The sequence below is a fragment of the Nerophis lumbriciformis genome, linkage group LG04 (assembly GCF_033978685.3).
Source record: "Nerophis lumbriciformis linkage group LG04, RoL_Nlum_v2.1, whole genome shotgun sequence".
In the NCBI taxonomy this organism is placed as follows: Eukaryota; Metazoa; Chordata; class Actinopteri; order Syngnathiformes; family Syngnathidae; genus Nerophis; species Nerophis lumbriciformis.
This window is the reverse complement of record NC_084551.2, coordinates 34,392,443-34,411,376: the sequence shown is the minus strand read 5'-3', so window position 1 is coordinate 34,411,376 and position 18,934 is coordinate 34,392,443. Positions and strand designations below refer to the sequence as shown.

Genomic DNA, 18,934 nt, shown 5'->3' with positions numbered 1-18,934 from the left:
AACCCAGGTTAAGAACCACTGCTCTAGTGGGTTCTTCGGACCACCACACACTGCCAGGAGAGCCCCGAATTCAGGGTATAACACTGTTTTATTTTCATAAATATCAAAAGGCTTCTGTATTCCAGCACAATGTCTTTTCCTCCTGCGCCCGTTCATCAGCACCTCCAACTCCAACACCGTGTCTCGTTCCGGCTGCTGCTAATAAAGGCGACAGGTGATTAGATAACAAGGTCCACCTGGGCCATCCACCTGTCTCTGTCTTCGAGGCCGGTCCTTGCACACCCCGCAGGCCACGCCCCCCTCCACATAGGCATAAAAGTATATTTGTCAAACCTGAGGTGTGGTAATATTTGCTTGTGGATGACAAGGTGCTTCACACAGATGTGCATTAATACCTTTTGGGAGCTTTTTTAAGTATGTTTTGACCAGACATGTTTGTGTGCAAAGCCCTCTAAACCCCTGCTTATTATTTATTTTACTTCCTAGGGTCCTGGTGGCATCAAAGGAGACAAAGGAGAAAGAGTAAGTCCCCACACTCAGTCAATCCATGCTGGTCCAATCAAGTTTTTTCTGAAATGGGAGTATTACTCTCCTGCACTGTCTTGGTTCAAAGGAATCAGTGTGCCACTCTGCTCCCCCTTAAAAAGGCTGGTTTTTAGCTCAAGTGTTCATTCTGTTTCTCCTGGGACTCCCTCCCCTCCATTTAGAGCAAATCAAGTCGGCGTTCATGCCTCAGATTGGTAGTAGAGCGAGGTCTGTACTTTTGATCAGGGCGCCACCGCTGAGACACTGCTTACCACCCTAAATCAAACCTGCTTCCAACCAATTCCATCATTTGTATCCAACTGTGCTTCATTTATCGGAAGGGAGAAAGGCTCTTCAGAAATACAGAACATGGGTTTTTTGGTGCTTCTTTAGTACAATTTTAGTGCCTGGCGGGCATTTTCCCGGATGATGAAACTCACTTCACAGCATAGGGGGATGTATGATCATTTAACAGGGAAACGTTATAACCTTTATTGGAAATAGTTGTATTAAATATTTAAGCTCTCGGCTTCCAATTGCATCTGTTGTGGGTTTGCAATAAAAGTGCCATACTGCGTTTCACCTAATGTGGTTGGAGGGATTTAGAATGGCCTGCAGGAGGGTGGATTGTGTTTTCATGTGGACGTATACAAATGGGGAAATGGTCAAGGTTTTAGTCTATTTGGAACATGCATACAAGGTTACCTTGTAGTATGTCACGTAGTTACAATTTCACAATTCAATCGGTTCGAAAAGGAGTTGGATGAAGCAGAGCTTAGTTTCTATTAGTTCTCCATTTGTTCACTTCCTGGATTAATTTTGTTTGCAACTTGCTCACAGTTACTGGTACATTTATTAAAGAAAAAAAAAAAATATGATTAAAAAAAACTGATTGTTTTATGTAAACATTAGTGGTTTAACAGAACATATTTGTTTTACATTTGTCTATATTTTTCACAATTACTAGGTTTATGAAATATTTTTACCGGCCCAAATACAATGATTGAAAGTGTCCATTGTTAAAAGTACAATTTTTATATAGTGAACAGGTAATTTATACGCTACATTTACTCTATTACATTTACGTAAGGAACTTTCTGGAAAGTTGTACTTGTCAGAGTAGTCTTATTGCAACATAAGTTGTACTTTTACCTGAGTATTTTTGTGAAGAAGAAATGCTACTTTTACTTGGTTACCATACCTTTACATATAGTTATATCATCATTACATTTATTTATTTTCTATTGATTACTGCTTGCAAAGACGTATTCATACGGCTTGTTATGGCGACTTCTTCATGCGGGCACTGTCAAATGACTCTGCATCACCAGTCCAACATAAGCACTAGTGACGTTTGACTCCATCCATTCGTCCATGCATTTTCTACCGCTTGTCCCTCTCGGGGGCGCGGGGCTGGCTGGAGCCTATCCCAGCTGCATTCGGGCGAAAGGCGAGGTACACCCCGAACAAGTTGCCACCTCATGGCAGTCACATGACCAAACTTAAACTACTCTCTGTAGAAAGTGACATGACGTCAGTTGGGGCAGCACAACTATTCAATGTTTACTTACAAAGTAGGAAAAAAAACATATATATATATATATATATATAAAACTATATATATATATATATATATAACTATATATATATATATATATATAGATATATATAACTATATATATATATATATATATATATATATATATATATATATAGTTTTATATATATATATATATATATATATATATATATATATATATATTAAACCAGTGGTCCCCAACCTTTTTGTAGCTGCAGACCGGTCAACGCTTGAAATGGGGGGTTATGGTATTTTTATTTTTTTATTTTTTTTGTCATAAAGGAATACAATCATGTGTGCTTATGGACTGTATCCCTGCATACTGTATTGATCTATATTGATATATAATATATATATTGTGTTTTTTATGTTGATAAAATAAAAAATAAAAATAAATGTATTTTTCATTTTTTTATTTTTTTTCCTTGTGCGGCCCGTTACCAATCAGTCCACGGACCGGTGGTTGGGCACCACTGTGTTAAACCACTAATGATAACATAAGTCTGGTTGTGTTGTTGATGTATTTTTTGGTCTGAAAAATTTTACTTTGAGCAAGTTGCAAACAGCCCTTTAATTAAAATTGTTTTTTTACATTTTTAAATGGATGTATATCCTTAATCTTAGACCATTTTGATTTAACACAATTTTTTGACACCATTCTAAAGAACCCTGGTGACTTTTACCATAATCTTAGCATTCTAATCAACTATATATTGAGGGATAAATGTACATCTGTATTATTTAGACTTTATTTATTTATTATTTATTTCTGTATTTTGATTATTTGTACTTATTTAAAACAAACTATTCTTGTTTTCTATTTCTTATTTCTATTTATTTTTCTGCATAGAAGTTGCCTAAGTTATCTATCTATTGCCACACTTTCTCTATTCTATGTGTTCCCTATTAGAAAATGGTAACACTTAAATACAGGAAGTAAACAAATGATCAGTTCTGTTTATGGAGAAAGGCTTGGAATAGGATTAAATAAATGATCTGCTTCTTCGTACTCCTTTTTGGACATGTTGAAATGTAAACTGTAGTCATTTTATAGACCTTAGCATATCTAAAACAAATAAAACCAGGACCAACATCAGATATGAATAGGCTATATTGAGAAAGGCTGTAGATCTTTTAGCCTTAAAAATCTCAAAAATACCATTCAGATCCTGCACTACAACGAGCAAATGCAACAAAATGTCATTCTTATCTGTACTGTAAAGTTATATTTTTGAATAACAATAAAAGAAAGTCTAAGTCTAAGAGGCGTTTTTGATTTTAAATTTAGCCAGGTTACAAATAATTTGTCCTAACTACTGTAAATGTACATAACATACAATAATAATAATAATAATAATTATGGATTAGATGTATATAGCATGGATTAGATATATATATAGCATACATTATTATTCACTGTACAGACACTATATAAAGTAGCATGTATCTTATTGGCAGTGTGCTTCAGGTATGAGTTGAACTTGTAAGTATGTATACAGTATGTATACAGTATGTGTGCCGTATGTGCTGCTCTCAGAAACACCATCACCAATCTGCCAGTCAGTCATACTGGTTTGGAAGAAATATGACTCCAATATGAAATGAAATACATAAACAACAATGTGTTTTTCCCCAGGGTGACATGCAATCCCCAGCAGCCGTGCGCACTATTGCACGCCAAGTATGTGAGCAGCTCATTCAGAGTGAGTATTACTCAAAACACAATTATTACACACAATATTTATTAGTAATCCTGCCAATATAATGGGGCCCATACTGCCAGTGACTTGACGATATACAGTATGTAATACTTTTGATTGATTGATTGAAACTTTTATTAGTAGATTGCACAGTTCAGTACATATTCCGTACAATTGACCACTAAATGGTAACGCCCGAATAAGTTTTTCATCTTGTTTAAGTCGGGGTCCACGTAATCAATTCATGGTAAACACTGATCTAAGTATGCAGATCGTAGGGGCCACTTTACACTTTTTTACTTTCAAGATCCTAAAACCTATCATGATCTCACATGACAGTTATTACTTGTTTCTTGTATTATTTCCTGTTTTTCATTCCACTTCCTGTTTGCCTCCATTTGCTACCACTACTCCGGTCTGCGCGCCGACTCCCTCACCTATTTCTGATTAGCAATCAACACACTAAAAAATGTTGGGTTGAAAAATAACCCAATTTCAACCCAACTGCTGGTTCAGAAAAGGACGAACCCCTTATTTGAGTTATTTTAACTCAACAGTTTGGGTAAAAATTTTCAACCCAACTTTTGCGTTTAATTATTTAACCAAAAAGTTGAGTTATGATAACTTAATGTTGGGTTATTCCCAACCAAACTGTTGGGTTGAATTATTTAAGGCAAAAGTTGAGTTATGCTAACTCAATGTTGGTTGATTCATAACCCAACTATTAGGTTGAATTTATTTAACACAAAAGCTGAGTTATGCTCACTACAATGTTGGGTTATTCCAAACCCAACGACAGGGTTGCGCAATTTAGCGCTCCTTGACCTAATAGTTGGTTAAAAATTATGCATTTTACTTCTGGTTTGTCCTACTCCTTCCCAACTACTGATCACAATTATTTTCATCCCATTAAAATATACTCAAAAGCAAGATATGAGAGACATTTTTTTTTTTACAAGAATTGGTCATAGTTGTCACGGCGGGGTCGCATTTTACTGCGTGGATCGTTCTCCCAGGATGCAGACGGGACTCCGTAGGCAAGGTGCAGGTAAGGAAATTATTTACCTACTCAGTGGCCTAGTGGTTAGAGTGTCCGCCCTGAGATCGGTAGGTTGTGAGTTCAAACCCCGGCCGAGTCATACCAAAGATTATAAAAATGGGACCCATTACCTCCCTGCTTGGCACTCAGCATCAAGGGTTGGAATTGGGGGTTAAATCACCAAACATTATTGCCGGGCGTGGCACTGCTGCTGCCCACTGCTCCCCTCACCTCCCAGGGGGTGAACAAGGGGATGGGTCAAATGCAGAGGACACATTTCACCACACCTAGTGTGTGTGTGACAATCATTGGTACTTTAATTTATTGTCCATTAATCATGCGGGATACATGCCGTCTCTGCACATACACCAAAACATCCATCCATCCATCCATCTTCTTCCGCTTATTCGAGGTCAGGTCGCGGGGGCAGCAGCCTAAGCAGGGAAGCCCAGACTTCCCTCTCCCCAGCCACTTCATCCAGCTCCTCCCGGGGGATCCCGAGGCATTCCCAGGCCAGCCGGGAGACGTAGTCTTCCCAACGTGTCCTGGGTCTTCACCGTGGCCTCCTACCAGTCGGACGTGCTTTAAACACCTCCCTAGGCAGGCATTCGGGTGGCATCCTGACCAGATGCCCGAACCACCTCATCTGGCTCCTCTCGATGTGGAGGAGCAGCGGCTTTACTTTGAGCTCCTCCCGGATGGCAGAGCTTCTCACCCTATCTCTAAGGGAGAGCCCCGCCACCCGGCGGAGGAAACTCATTTCGGCCGCTTGTACCCGTGATCTTGTCCTTTCGGTCATAACCCAAAGCTCATGGTCATAGGTGAGGATGGGAACGTAGATCGACCAGTAAATTGAGAGCTTTGCCTTCCGGCTCAGCTCCTTCTTCCAAACACCAAAACACAACAAAGCCAATACAATGGAGTCTAATCAAGTATTGTTATTATTCGTATTATAATAAATATTAGTATTATTATTACATCAGAACTTTAGCACACCTAAAATCTTACCAAATCTTGCAAGAAATATGTAAATATTTGTATCAAACACCATGTGGAAGAGGTCAACAGCCATTTAAGGTCATGTTTTGGGGGCAATTGGTCTGGTTCCATTTTCCTTAGTTTTTTTTTTTGTTTCATTTGAATCAAAAAACGTGTTAATTTTGTCTATTGAAGGTGTTGCGGGTCAATAAAAAACGAGCTGCGGGCCGCACTTTGGACACCCTTGAATTAGATCCCACTTAATGTTGTGCACTACAAGTACTGTACAAGTACTCCTCTGAGGTTCCTTCTATTAGTAATGTTCATTTGCACAAAAACAGGAGTACAATCCCTCAAAAGTCTTCTTGCATCATCATCATCTGACGTTTGTGTTCGCAGGCCACTTGTCTCGCTACAACTCCATCCTTAACCAGATCCCAGTCCAGTCAGACGTGTCCGTGCGCACAGTACCAGGACCGCCCGGTGAGCCCGGTAGAAGAGGTCCCCCAGGAACCCAGGGTGAACAAGGGTCAGCCGGCAGGCCTGGTTTCCCTGGTTCTAATGGGCAGAGTGGACGACCAGGAGACAGAGGTGAGGGAGGACCACGGCGTGAAGATGAGTGACAAGCAGGGAAAATAGGACTGTGTTGGGACGACATGTCAAGATGGAGACAAACAACTCATGTCCTCTCAGTAATTGGTCTCACAATCAAACCGACTTCATTCAATCGATTCCTTTGTTGTCTGCAGGCCCGCCTGGAGAGAAGGGCGAGAGGGGGAGTCCAGGTGTTGGAAATCAGGGACCAAGAGGACCCCCTGGACCGCCAGGTGAGATTTACTTTAATAAAACAAGGAGGTCATGTTTTGATCATTGAAGGTTTATTTATTTGTTTGTGAAATATTAGAAACTGCATGCATACCTGAGAGACATTCATCTGAGAATGTTCCTATTTTTCTTCACAAATATGTTTAAAGTATAAAGTATAAGACAACTAATATAACAGTGGTGCTTGGCTTTTTCATTATAACACTTAATCATTCTGATCATTCTAGTTTTATACGTGGCAAACAATGAGAAATACATATTACTGATGAATGACACCACATAACATCACCCACTACTTTATTGAAGTTGGCCAAGTTCTTTCTTTATTGCAGTGTTTTTCAACCACTGTGCCACGTGAGATATTGTCTGGTGTGCCGTGGGAAATTATGCAACTTCATCTAATTGGTCCAAAAAATGTTTTTGCAAATCAATAATCATAATCTGCAGATAAAGTGCCGTTGTCTAGTGCCAGTGCTGTGTGGAGCTTGGCAGGGTAACCATGTAATACTCCATATCAGTAGGTGGCAGCAGGTAGTTCATTGCTTTGTAGAAGTCGGAACGCGTTGAGGATGTTTTGTCGTGATCCCAATATGCAGAGCACAGCGGGTGTGTAACGCTTAAACCAAAAATTAACCAAAGGCAAGTCCCGCTAGGAAAAGGCACTGAAGCATAGGGATGGCTATGGAAAACAAAAGTAAAACTGAGCTGGCTACAAAGTTAACAAAAACAGAATGCTGGACGACAGCAAAAACTTACAGCATGTGGAGCAGAGACGGCGTCCACAAAGTACATCCGTACATTACATGACAATCAACAATGTCCCCACAAAAAAGGATAGGGTACGCACAACTTGAATAGTCTTTTTGCGATTGCGAAAACAAAGCAGGTGCGGGCAATAGCACTCAAAGGAAGGCGTGAAGCGACTACAGGAGAACACCAACAAAACAGGAAGGGCCACCAAAATAACAGCGCAAGACAGAAACTAAAGCACTACACAGAAAACAACAACAAACTCAAAATAAGGCACGACAACCTGATGGAGTTTCATTTTTTAACCTTTTCTGCTGGTGGTGTGCCTCCGTATTTTTTTAATGAAAAAAATGTGCCTTGGCTCAAAAAAGGTTGAAAAACACTGCTTTAATGCAATTAGTGTGTCCCACCTTATTTATCATAGTGCTAAATTATTTGGCCCTATGGCGGATTATTTTGCAGTAGTTAGCACTTAAATAATTGCAGACTGTCTAAAAACCTTACGCAGTGCACTTGAACGCCTCACTCGTCACATCCTCATGATCCAAGGTGAGAAAAGGAGGCGGAGTTCATCGTTCTGTGTAAAACAAATAAAGCGCACACTAATAATATCAAAAATGATGACAGGACTCAATGGCCAAAGTCTGTCTTTAGTGTTCCAAGTTTTAAAAGAACAACCACCGAGTTTGAATATTTGATTCAGTGCACTGATACAAACTGACTGAATTCTGATGTACAAGGTTTGGCTGTATTAAAAAACTGGGGTATACCGAATCATACAAAAAATGGGGTGTACAAAATCTGAGGTACCACTACCAATTTCAGATTTAGGTCATGTGGTGACACAGCCAGAGTTGTACGGTCAAACCCTCCTTTCATGCATGCCTCATCCAGGTTCACTATTTCAGTACTGTTCTATTGTTTATTCAAGTCTGGGTCACAGGAAATCCGGGACATATCCCAGCTGACTTTGTATGAGTTCATACTTTACTGTTATTTAAACGTGAAGGGGACCTATGATAATTCTAATCTTCGGTTAAAGGGGAATTGCACTTTTGTATATGTATATATTTATATTTATTTTTATATGTATACTTTTTTTTTATGTGCAATGTTTTCCCTCCCAAAAAATTTTCTTAGTTGAATATTTGATGTGAAGTAATTGGAGCCTTATATAAGTAAATAATTAATAAGAACATTGTTTTTGATTCATTATTATTTTTTGAACAATGCCAGTTTTAAAGTAAAAAATTGCCTGCTTGGCAGCTTTCTGTTATTAGTGTCACTATTGCAACATTCTCCTGTTACATTGCACCTGTTTGCTTTTTCATTCCACTTTTTATTGATCTTTTTTGTGATAGTATTTTTAAAATATTCCGCGGGCTTTTAGAACATTTGCTGCGGGCCACAAATGGCCCCCCTGGGCCGCACTTTGGACACCACTGCTGTAGCTTTTCGGCGTGCACACTTGATGATTTGACAGGATGCTTGCATAAAGGATGCCGTTTAACGACATCATAATGCTGAGTCGGTAAACATTAACACCTTCAGAAACATTTGAGGAGATGACCAAAGGATCCAATGCGACGGTTGAGGTAAAAGGAGATGGAGGACATAAACGTCAACCCTCTGGCTGAATGCCTGACACATTCTTGTTGTTGCTCCACTCCCACTGTGGCTTCTTTTGTGCACAATTGAGAGCCTTACAGCAGCAGTGTGAGCGTAATGACATCATCCTCATATTTCCTGCTCTCATCACCCCAGGTTTGCCAGGCGAGGGGCGCACAGGCAGCCAGGGCCCTCTCGGTCGCCCTGGTAACCCCGGGGCACCTGGGAGGCCGGGCAATGCTGGGACCGCCGGACCAGCTGGACCACCCGGATACTGTGACCAGAACTCCTGTTTGGGGTATAATGTTGGAGGTAAGTCATGCTAATGCTTTATATTGCACTATAAAATACTCTGATAAGAAACCATCAAACGTTTATTAGGTCCATGTTTAGCTCTGACATAGTAGTTGCCATGGTTCTATTATTCCGCCTATTTATTTATGTCCAGTTTCATTCATACATTTGCCATCATTGTTTTTTGGTTCATTCTAAAAATAGTCATATATATTTATTTGGCCCTGCGATGAGGTGGCGACTTGTCCAGGGTGTACCCTGCCTTCCGCCCGAATGCAGCTGAGATAGGCTCCAGCAACCCCCGCGACCCCAAAAGGGACAAGCGGTAGAAAATGGATGGATGGATATATTTATTTAGGCCTCAGTTTTATATGCTGAGCACGAGTTCTACTTGTCAAAAGCTTTTGACTTTTTTCGAGAGAATTGTACTCAGGAGTTGAGCGTCTTCCAAACGGAGCGTATTAAAGACAACAATGTAGAATAATCTTCACTTATTGTTCGCATAAATCTCTCAGACTAATCTGGCTTTAAGACGTTGATTCATTCCAAGATGGTGTGAAGGCGTAAACAAAGGTGGACAAACAAAGAAGTGCAGGTTTGCTAAAAGTGTCTGATGGATTCATCAAAACACATTTTTTATTCTACAAAGTGATACCGCGTATTGCTTTGTAACTTTAAAAAATATGATTATTCTGAAAATATCCTTCGTAAAACACAGAACAGTTTTTTTGTTCCTTTTTTGTAACATTGAGCAGACGTTTTGTCTCCTCAACTTGATGAGCAGATATTAAAAACTCCAATACTGAGCCATGTTGTGGAAAAAAAGACTACATTAATGCTAGTTAATATTAGCCATTTCTTAACTTTGTAAAAGGTGTCCTATGATTATGTTTGAATTTGTTGAGTAAGGCGGGATAAACGCAAAAGGGCAAAAAATAAGGAGAAGAAGTGAAGAACAGCATGCAATAAACATAATTTTAAGACAAGATAAGACATTTTATACATGAAAAAGTTACATTAAAAAATCAAATCAAATCACAAAATCAGACAAAGAAAGGAACTTCAGGGTTAATAAAGATTTCTTTTTAGTAGGACTTTACATATTTATTTTCTATATTTGTTCTGTAAAATTGAACATTGTAAATTAAGACCTACAGTATAATGTATTGTAAATGACACACAGGTGCCCGCCAAAAATAAAAGCTAGACACATTGCATAGAAATACAGTATATGTACATTATTTAGTTTTAAAAAAGGAAAATTTAAATAGAAAAAGCAATTATAAAATGGTGATAAAATGAAAATTATAATCAATAAAAAGGTAAAAGGAAACACATTGCATAGCTATAAAAATATTGTTTAACAAACCATAAAAAATTACATTTAATACTATTGTAATAAATAATTACATGTTTCATTTAAATGTATAATAATACAAAAGTGTGTTCAAATGAATAGACTAAAATAATTTGCGTATAAAGGAAACTGATTGCATAGACACAAATGTAATTTTCTTATTGAAACATATTTAAAATAAAAAATAAAATAAATATAACTGTGTGCTAAAATTATACTGACAATTGATAACAAAATAATATAATATACAGTATGTGTATAAAGAAAACACTACATAGAAATATTTTTAAATATATATTTAAAACAAAATAAATATGGTAAAGAAATGATAATAATAATACAACTGTGATTAAAAATTATTTTAACAACTAATTGATAACAAATTAAGACAAGATAACTATAAAGTAGAGGAAATATATTGAATATTAAAAAGTATTTTGAAGTAATATGAACAATATTTCAAACAAATTTGAATAAGGTAAAGAAAGAATAATAATACAAGTTTAATCAAATTGCATCCACAATGAATTGATAAGCAACTAGGATAATATATGCATATAGAGTACAGGAAAGACCCTGTTAACTAATACAATATTTTCTAAATTATATTAAAAAAAAATACATCTGAACAACATTTTTAAAAAGTAGAAAATTATGAATGATTCCATACACAATAGTATATGTGTATAATGGAAGCACATTGCATTATTTCAAATAATAAATATACCAATAACATTTAAAAGATAATAATAATAGTGAGATCAAATGAATCCATACACAATAATAAATGTGCATAATGGGAGCACATTGCAAAACAAAACCAGTTGTTTTTTTGTCAAAAATGTTTGCATTTTTTTTTTCATGAAGTTATATTTCTGTGTGGAATCTTTATTTGTACTCAAATAAAGATATTTTATGCGATATTTCCTTCCTGTCCAACATGAATGATTTCACATTTCTCATCTGAGTGCAGTTTGAGGACATTAAACCTTCTGGTGTCTTTGTGGGCGTCTTCTGGACGTGACCTAACATCTCCTTTTCTCTCTCCTTTTCTCCTCTTGGCCTCCTCCTTGTGTCCTCCCTGCCTAAGTTCAACAGGACTACGGCAATGATTACTGAGGAGCGTGGTGTGCTGGTCCTCCTCCTCCTCCTCCCTCCTGCGTGTCCTGTCACCTCAAAGAGCAACTCCTGCAGGGACTCTTGGGAATGTTTCAGTTCTTTCCTCCCCCCCGCGCGTCTCGGAGTTCCTAAATCCCCGCCACCGTGGCTCGCTATCAAAAGAAGACGTGAGCTGCATTTCCGTATGAAGCGCTTTGCTATTCCTGGATTAGCGAAACACAAACAAACAGACAAATTCTAACGTGCACACAAAGTTCCTGCGCGCGCTAATCTCTTCAGCGCTAATCTCGCCTTTCAAAAGGAGGTGTTCTAGAAGCTCCTCTCTGCAAATGTGGCTCACTAATTGGGAGAGTTGGGCGTGTGCATGTTCTCGCTGGCTTCAAACCTTCACTTCTCAGCGTCTTTGGTGGTGGAATGTTTCTTTGCAAGTCCTCAAAGCAGACCTGCTCAACTTTTCCATGGAAATGTTTTCAAGTCAATATTCCACCTGCAGTCCAACCTCTTCCTCATGGCGGCTATCGGCCAGACAGCAGACCTTACCGCCCCGCCGAGGAGGAGGAGGAGGAGGAGGAGGAGGACCCGTACTATCAGCTGCATCATCGCCAGCTTCACGGAGACGTGGAGCTGAGGTCGCCGGGTGTGGTCAGGAGGTTCCCCCGCCGTGTCGTCGTTATGGAGGAGAGCGAGTGAGGAGGACTCAGGAGGAAGGACGTTTGAACCTCAAACACTCATACTTCAGAAACTGCCCCCCCCCCCCCCCCGGCCATGTGTACCCAGCATGTAAATACTGTAACACCTGTGTCATATTCTGTGAAAAAAAGAAAAAGTGCCTGATTTTTTTGTTGTTTTGTTTTCCCGAGCGAGGTGAGGACGCCCCTCCCATCTTCACGTCTCACACTCAAACCTCCAAAGTTGACCTCGGATTTGTTCAACCCGCGAAACTGTTTTACCTTTTCCAACTCGGGAGATGAGTCTCTTCACGTGAACCCGACGACCGCTGTCTTTTTTTCTTTCTTTTTTTCATGCTTGAACAGTACACACGCCTGTAGCCAGGTGGCAGCACTTCTCAAATGACTGAAATGTTTCACTTTGGTGGATCATAACAGAAATAAAGGGAGAGCAGAAGTCAAATATACGGCACACTTCATTTGCATATTAAAGACTCTTCCTTCCATAAATCACAATTAATTACGAGTGGCATTTTTCACAATAGAAATGATCAAGAAAACCTTTAAAGGAAGACTGTAAATAATATACAAAGTCAGAGAAAAGGAAAACAGAAGCAGGCATAAAAAGCATTACGCACTATACTTCTGTTTGCCCTTAAAGGGGAACTGCACTTTTTAAAATTATTTTGTCTGATTCACAATCCCAATGTGAGCCAAGAACGCATATGTCTTTGTTTTTTATGCATTCTAATTAGGGATGTCCGATAATATCGGACTGCCGATATTATCGGCCGATATATGCTTTAAAATGTAATATCGGAAATTATCGGTATCTGTTTCAAATTTATCGGTATCTGTTTCAAAAAGTAAAATGTATGACTTTTTAAAACACCGCTGTGTAAACACGGACGTAGGGAGAAGTACAGAGCACCAATAAACCTTAAAGGCACTGCCTTTGTGTGCCGGCCCAATCACATAATATCTACGCATTTCACACACAAATGAATGCAAATCATACTTGGTCAACAGCCATACAGGTCACACTGAGTGTGGCCGTATAAACAACTTTAACATTGTTACAAATATGCGCCACACTGTGAACTCACACCAAACTAGAATGACAAACACATTTCGGGAGAACATCCGCACCGTAACACAACATAAACACAACAGAACAAATACCCAGAACCCCTTGCAGCACTAACTCTTCCGGGACGCTACAATATACACCCCCCCGCTACCCCCTACCACCCTCCCCCCACCTCAACTTCCTCATGCTCTCTCAGAGCATGTCCCAAATTCCAAGCTGCTGTTTTGAGGCATGTTAAAAAAAAATAATGCACTTTGTGAATTCAATAATAAATATGGCAGTGCCATGTTGGCATTTTTTTCCATAACTTGAGTTGATTTATTTTTGAAAACCTTGTTACATTGTTTAATGCATCCAGCGGAGTATCACAACAACATTAGGCATAATAATGTGTTAATTCCACGACTGCATATATCTGTATCGGTTGATATCGGAATCGGTAATTAAGAGTTGGACAATATCAGAATATCGGATATCGGCAAAAAAGCCATTTTCGGGCATCTCTAATTCGAATCTGTAAGCACGACAAGTACAAGGTGGCGAATGCTGGCCCTGGTAGAGCCCCGAGGCCGCAATGTGCGTTCGAAGTGTTGATGATCAACGTGTCCGGCAAGTCACATTAACAATGCAAATAATGGAAGTCATCTATTCTGCTAATAAAAGCCCTCTAAAAAAGCATAAAAAGGCCGCTAACAATACTCCATTTACATGACGTAACCTGAATATTAACCAAGTATTAGCGATATGGTTATTATAAGCGCTAACGCTAATAGCGTTGCCATGATCACAGAGAGCTAGCGAGCTTATGCAAGTATTGACATACTTAGAGACTTAGACTTTCTTTTATTGTCATTCAAATATGAACTTTGCAGTACAGATAAGAACGAAATTCCGTTGCATTAGCTCATGGTAGTGCAGGATAAAAGAGCATACTGTGCTGCTGCATCGCCTCTGAGTTGGTGAAAGTTAATTTGAGATTATAAATCATGCATCTCACTTGTATAGTAGAAGGTTGTTGCCCTAAAGTGTGAAGTTGGTCAACTTTAACATCCAACTAATACTCTGAGATGGCAAGACAGACACGGAAAAAGGCAACTTTTTTTTTTTTTTTTAACTCTGTGGGGATTATAAACAATTCTTCATCTAAACAGGAAGATATAAACATCCCATCAGTCGGCATCCCAGTGAAAGCAGACATTGTACAGTAAGTGTTTTTTAATGTTTATAGTTTGTATTTCTTGTTAAGCACTTACTGCTACTTGCTGTATCTATTTATCACTCATTTTCTAAAACTTGTAGCTCATCCTCCGTATATTCAGGCTCAAAAATGTAAGGTTTTGGATGATCATTTATCCCAAAGTAGTCGTCCTTGTCTCTCATGAAGTCTGCCATGATTAATAGAAGTAATTAAGAAGGAAATAGTCTGTCTGTGAAATTAATGTGCCACCCTATACTTAAATGAGCACCATATGTAAATATTACAAGTTACTATGAATCAGTGAGGTGCAGTCAGGGGAGGCGGGGCCTCACGTGCCATCATAGAAAGAAAAAAAATTTAAAAATAAAAAAAATTAAATTAAATTGTTATATGTATCCAGTGATTATACTATACAATTATTTTCCATTTAACTTCACCAGTTTTAGATTATTTTTATTATTTTATTGGGGTGATCAGCAGCCAGTTGAGCCTCACCATGGATTGTGCAATGACTCGGCTAACTGCTGGACTGCTGTGCAGTGAGACCGTATTGCTATATGAATTATATTATACATTTCCATAGTTTAGTTAGCTGAGGTATATAATGTACAGTGTATTTTGTCAACAACTGTATGTGTGTAACGTATTTCTTGTGCTGAGCAATCATAAAATGGCTGCGAAGACGCACTGGCTGAGGCTCGCAGAAATCCCGCCTCATGGTGGTAGAGGGCGCTAGTGATCCCAAAGATCATTTCTGCGACTACTCGGCTGCAGAATAAGTGACAACAAGCAGCAAGAGTTAGCGATCGTTTATTTTTTCTTCTCGCCTGGACTTTTAACATGGAGGATTACATATCTAAAATAAAACCGTTTTCTAAACTGGACTTTCAATCGAAGCAGGAGGTAATAATTAAAGGAAGATCTCCATCGAGACAGAGAGACTTTTGAAACTGAAGAAAGATAAGGAAGACTTCTATAAACAAGTTATCGATGCTTTTGTTCAGAAGGAGCGGCGCATGGACTTCATTTATAAGTAAAGGTAAGACCATAATAACGTTTTTTTTTATTAAATGTGCTTTTTTGTGTGCTACAGTTTGTATGTGTAAAGTTAAAGTTAAGTTAAAGTACCAATGGTTGTCACACACACACTAGGTGTGGTGAAATTTGTCTTCTGCATTTGACCCATCCCCTTAATCACCCCCTGGGATGTGAGGGGAGCAGTGGGCAGCAGCGGCGCCGCGCCCGGGAATCATTTTTGGTGATTTAACCCCCAATTCCAACCCTTGATGCTGAGTGCCAAGCAGGGAAGAATGCTGGTATGAGCTTTTCAACATAACCCGTTAACTGCTGCCAATCAAATGGTGAATAAGATACTTTTTAGGGTTCATATGTTTGTAAATCTGACTGTGATGAAGTCAGTGCCTCACCAGCTATCAACCTCACCGCACGTCACTGCTATGAATATGCCTGTTATTACATTACATATACACTTACAGCATGTATTTGAAATAATGATTGAGATTTTTGGATGTTTTTTTAAATTGCTTTATTGGAGGAATAGAGCAAATCCCATTAGCTGTTTATTTACGATTTAGAATGCATTAAAAAAAGAAAAACGTGTGTTTGTCTTGCATAAGGATGTTAAATGATGGACAAAATTCCCAAAAAGAGCAGTTCCCCTTTAGGTATTTTTTTCCTAACTTGAAGTTATGCACGTTCCTCTTATCAGTATTCACCCATCCAGCGTGTGGACACGCCCGCCCCGTGTAAGTTAGGTTGAGGCGTGAATGAAGGCGGCCTCACTACTAATGAGGCGGACTTTGCCAATAAGCCTTTTTATAGGTTGTATGAATGTATGTACATGTATGTAGTTTTAATAACACTTGTGGATGTCATCGAAATCAGAATTTGCGCAGGTTTTATCACTTAAAGGGAACTGCATTTTTTTTTTTCGCTTTCTAAAATATAAAAACTGACTCATTCTCGGTGGCTAGCAATGCAGCTAATGGGAACAATCAATTCTACTTCTAAATCACTTTAAAATGCATTCAAAAAGAGTCAACAATACTTCATTTACTCTCCGTAATCTGTATAATAACCAAGCTAAAGCGACATTGTTATTGTAAGAGCGAACATCGAGGAACTCTTTTCTATCGTAGTAACACATTGGCGTGCTTCGGTATTAGCCGTAAAAACTAACGACGGCAAGAGACAAGCTAGCTTCTACAACAACACGAAACATGCATAGTTTGTAATGCACAACACTGCGTTCAACACCAATTTTTACTGACTGAAAAACATGAACAATCATATTACAGTATCTGTAAAGTATTAGCCCACATTTCATGTTTTGTTTGTACACAGCTAGCCAGACAGTGTATGTACTGTAGTTGTAATAACACACATGGTGTGCTGCATGTGTATCATGATTGATATTAAAAGTGACTCCCTCGATGCACAGTTGTTTGTCTGGTCCAACTGGCCTGGGAAGTTTCCTGTTGATTTTGGGTAAGCAATCCATTTATGTTAAAATAGCTTGGCTCCAAGTTCCATCTTTATATCGTCAAAATGGCTTTCATCCCTCTCTCTCAGCTTCCGTCTGCTCCAACGTCTCACTCTTCCTTCATGCTCGCTTCTATAAGCAGCACTATATTTACATTAAAGGCCTACTGAAACCCACTACTACCGACCACGCAGTCTGATAGTTTATATATCAATGATGAAATCTTAACATTGCAACACATGCCAATACGGCCGGGTTAGCTTACTAAAGTGCAATTTTAAATTTTGCGCAAAATATCCTGCTGAAAACATCTCGGTATGATGACGCCTGCGCGTGACGTCACGGATTGTAGAGGACATTTTGGGACAGCATGGTGGCCAGCTATTAAGTCGTCTGTTTTCATCGCAAAATTCCACAGTATTCTGGACATCTGTGTTGGTGAATCTTTTGCAATTTGTTCAATGAACAATGGAGACAGCAAAGAAGAAAGCTGTAGGTGGTAAGCGTTGTATTGCGGCAGGTGTGCCGGATAACGCACCCCCGCCGTAGAATGCACCTCTTGACTGGTGTGCCGGATAACACAGCCGGTGTTTCATTGTTTACATTCCCAGAAGATGACAGTCAAGCTTTACCATTGGCCTGTGGAGAACTGGGACAACAGAGACTCTTACCAGGAGGACTTTGAGTTGGATACGCAGACGCGGTTATGAGGGGCCGTTAGGACATTATTCAGAATTACCTCTTACATACACTACTGAAATGCTCTCACACAAACAACTGAAATATTTTTCTTTTATACACACTACTGAAACACTCTTATAAACACTACTGAAATGCTCTTACATACACTACTGAAATGCTCTCACATAAACAACTGAAATCGTTTTCTTTTATACACACTACTGAAACACTCTTATAAACACTACTGAAACACTCTTATAAACACTACTGAAACACTCTTATAAACACTACTGAAACACTCTTATAAACACTACTGAAACGCTCTTATAAACACTACTGAAACACTCTTACAAACACTACTGAAACACTCTTACATACACTACTGAAACACTCTTATAAACACTACTGAAACACTCTTACATACACTACTGAAACACTCTTATAAACACTACTGAAACACTCTTATAAACACTACTGAAACACTCTTATAAACACTACTGAAACACTCTTATAAACACTACTGAAACATTCTTACATACACTACTGAAACACTCTTATAAACACTACTGAAATGTTTTTGTCTCACGCACGCGCGCACACACACACACCTGGAATTATTTTTCACTAGTATGTATAAACGGATTTCACTTGTGTGTGTGAGTGCTTTTTACACGTGCGTGTGAGAGACAACAATTTCAGTAGTATGTGTGCAAAGATTTCAGTTATATGTATTAGCGCATCTTACCAGTGTGCATGCAAGCATTTTACCAGTGTGTGTAAGAGCATCTTACTAGTGTGTGTGAGCGATGTTGCATTCCGGTTCCGATCACCAATAATCCCCGCCCCTTTTCAGACAAGTTTTTATTTTTATTTTTTTTATTTTTTTTTTAAAGCCAAGTTGTGGACAAAATGTCTGCCGACGAGTCGCTTAACCGAGATGGGAGCTCCACTTCATAATTTGAGGGCTTCAGCTGAGAATATAAGAACACTTTCAATGCAACAAGGGTCGGGCTGGCGCCG

At 38.9% G+C, this 18,934-nt stretch overlaps 1 protein-coding gene across 7 annotated transcripts in view; it reads left to right on the top strand.

The window, feature by feature from the left end:
• Window positions 1-13,803, top strand: part of col14a1a (collagen, type XIV, alpha 1a) — a 367,796-nt gene extending 353,993 nt beyond the window's left edge. For 5 of the 7 annotated variants that reach the window (XM_061953406.1, XM_061953424.1, XM_061953398.1 and 2 more), the window contains 6 exons: window positions 487-522; window positions 3,741-3,807; window positions 6,221-6,412; window positions 6,571-6,648; window positions 9,161-9,316; window positions 11,746-11,933. In XM_061953406.1, coding sequence (XP_061809390.1) covers window positions 487-522; window positions 3,741-3,807; window positions 6,221-6,412; window positions 6,571-6,648; window positions 9,161-9,316; window positions 11,746-11,774 — 558 coding nt within the window. In that variant the 3' untranslated portion in view covers window positions 11,775-11,933. Of the gene's footprint in view, window positions 1-486; window positions 523-3,740; window positions 3,808-6,220; window positions 6,413-6,570; window positions 6,649-9,160; window positions 9,317-11,745; window positions 11,934-12,267 lie in introns of those variants that run through there. The other 2 variants (XM_061953441.2, XM_061953416.1) reach the window with 2 other exon arrangements.
• Window positions 13,804-18,934: the final 5,131 nt, after the last annotated feature.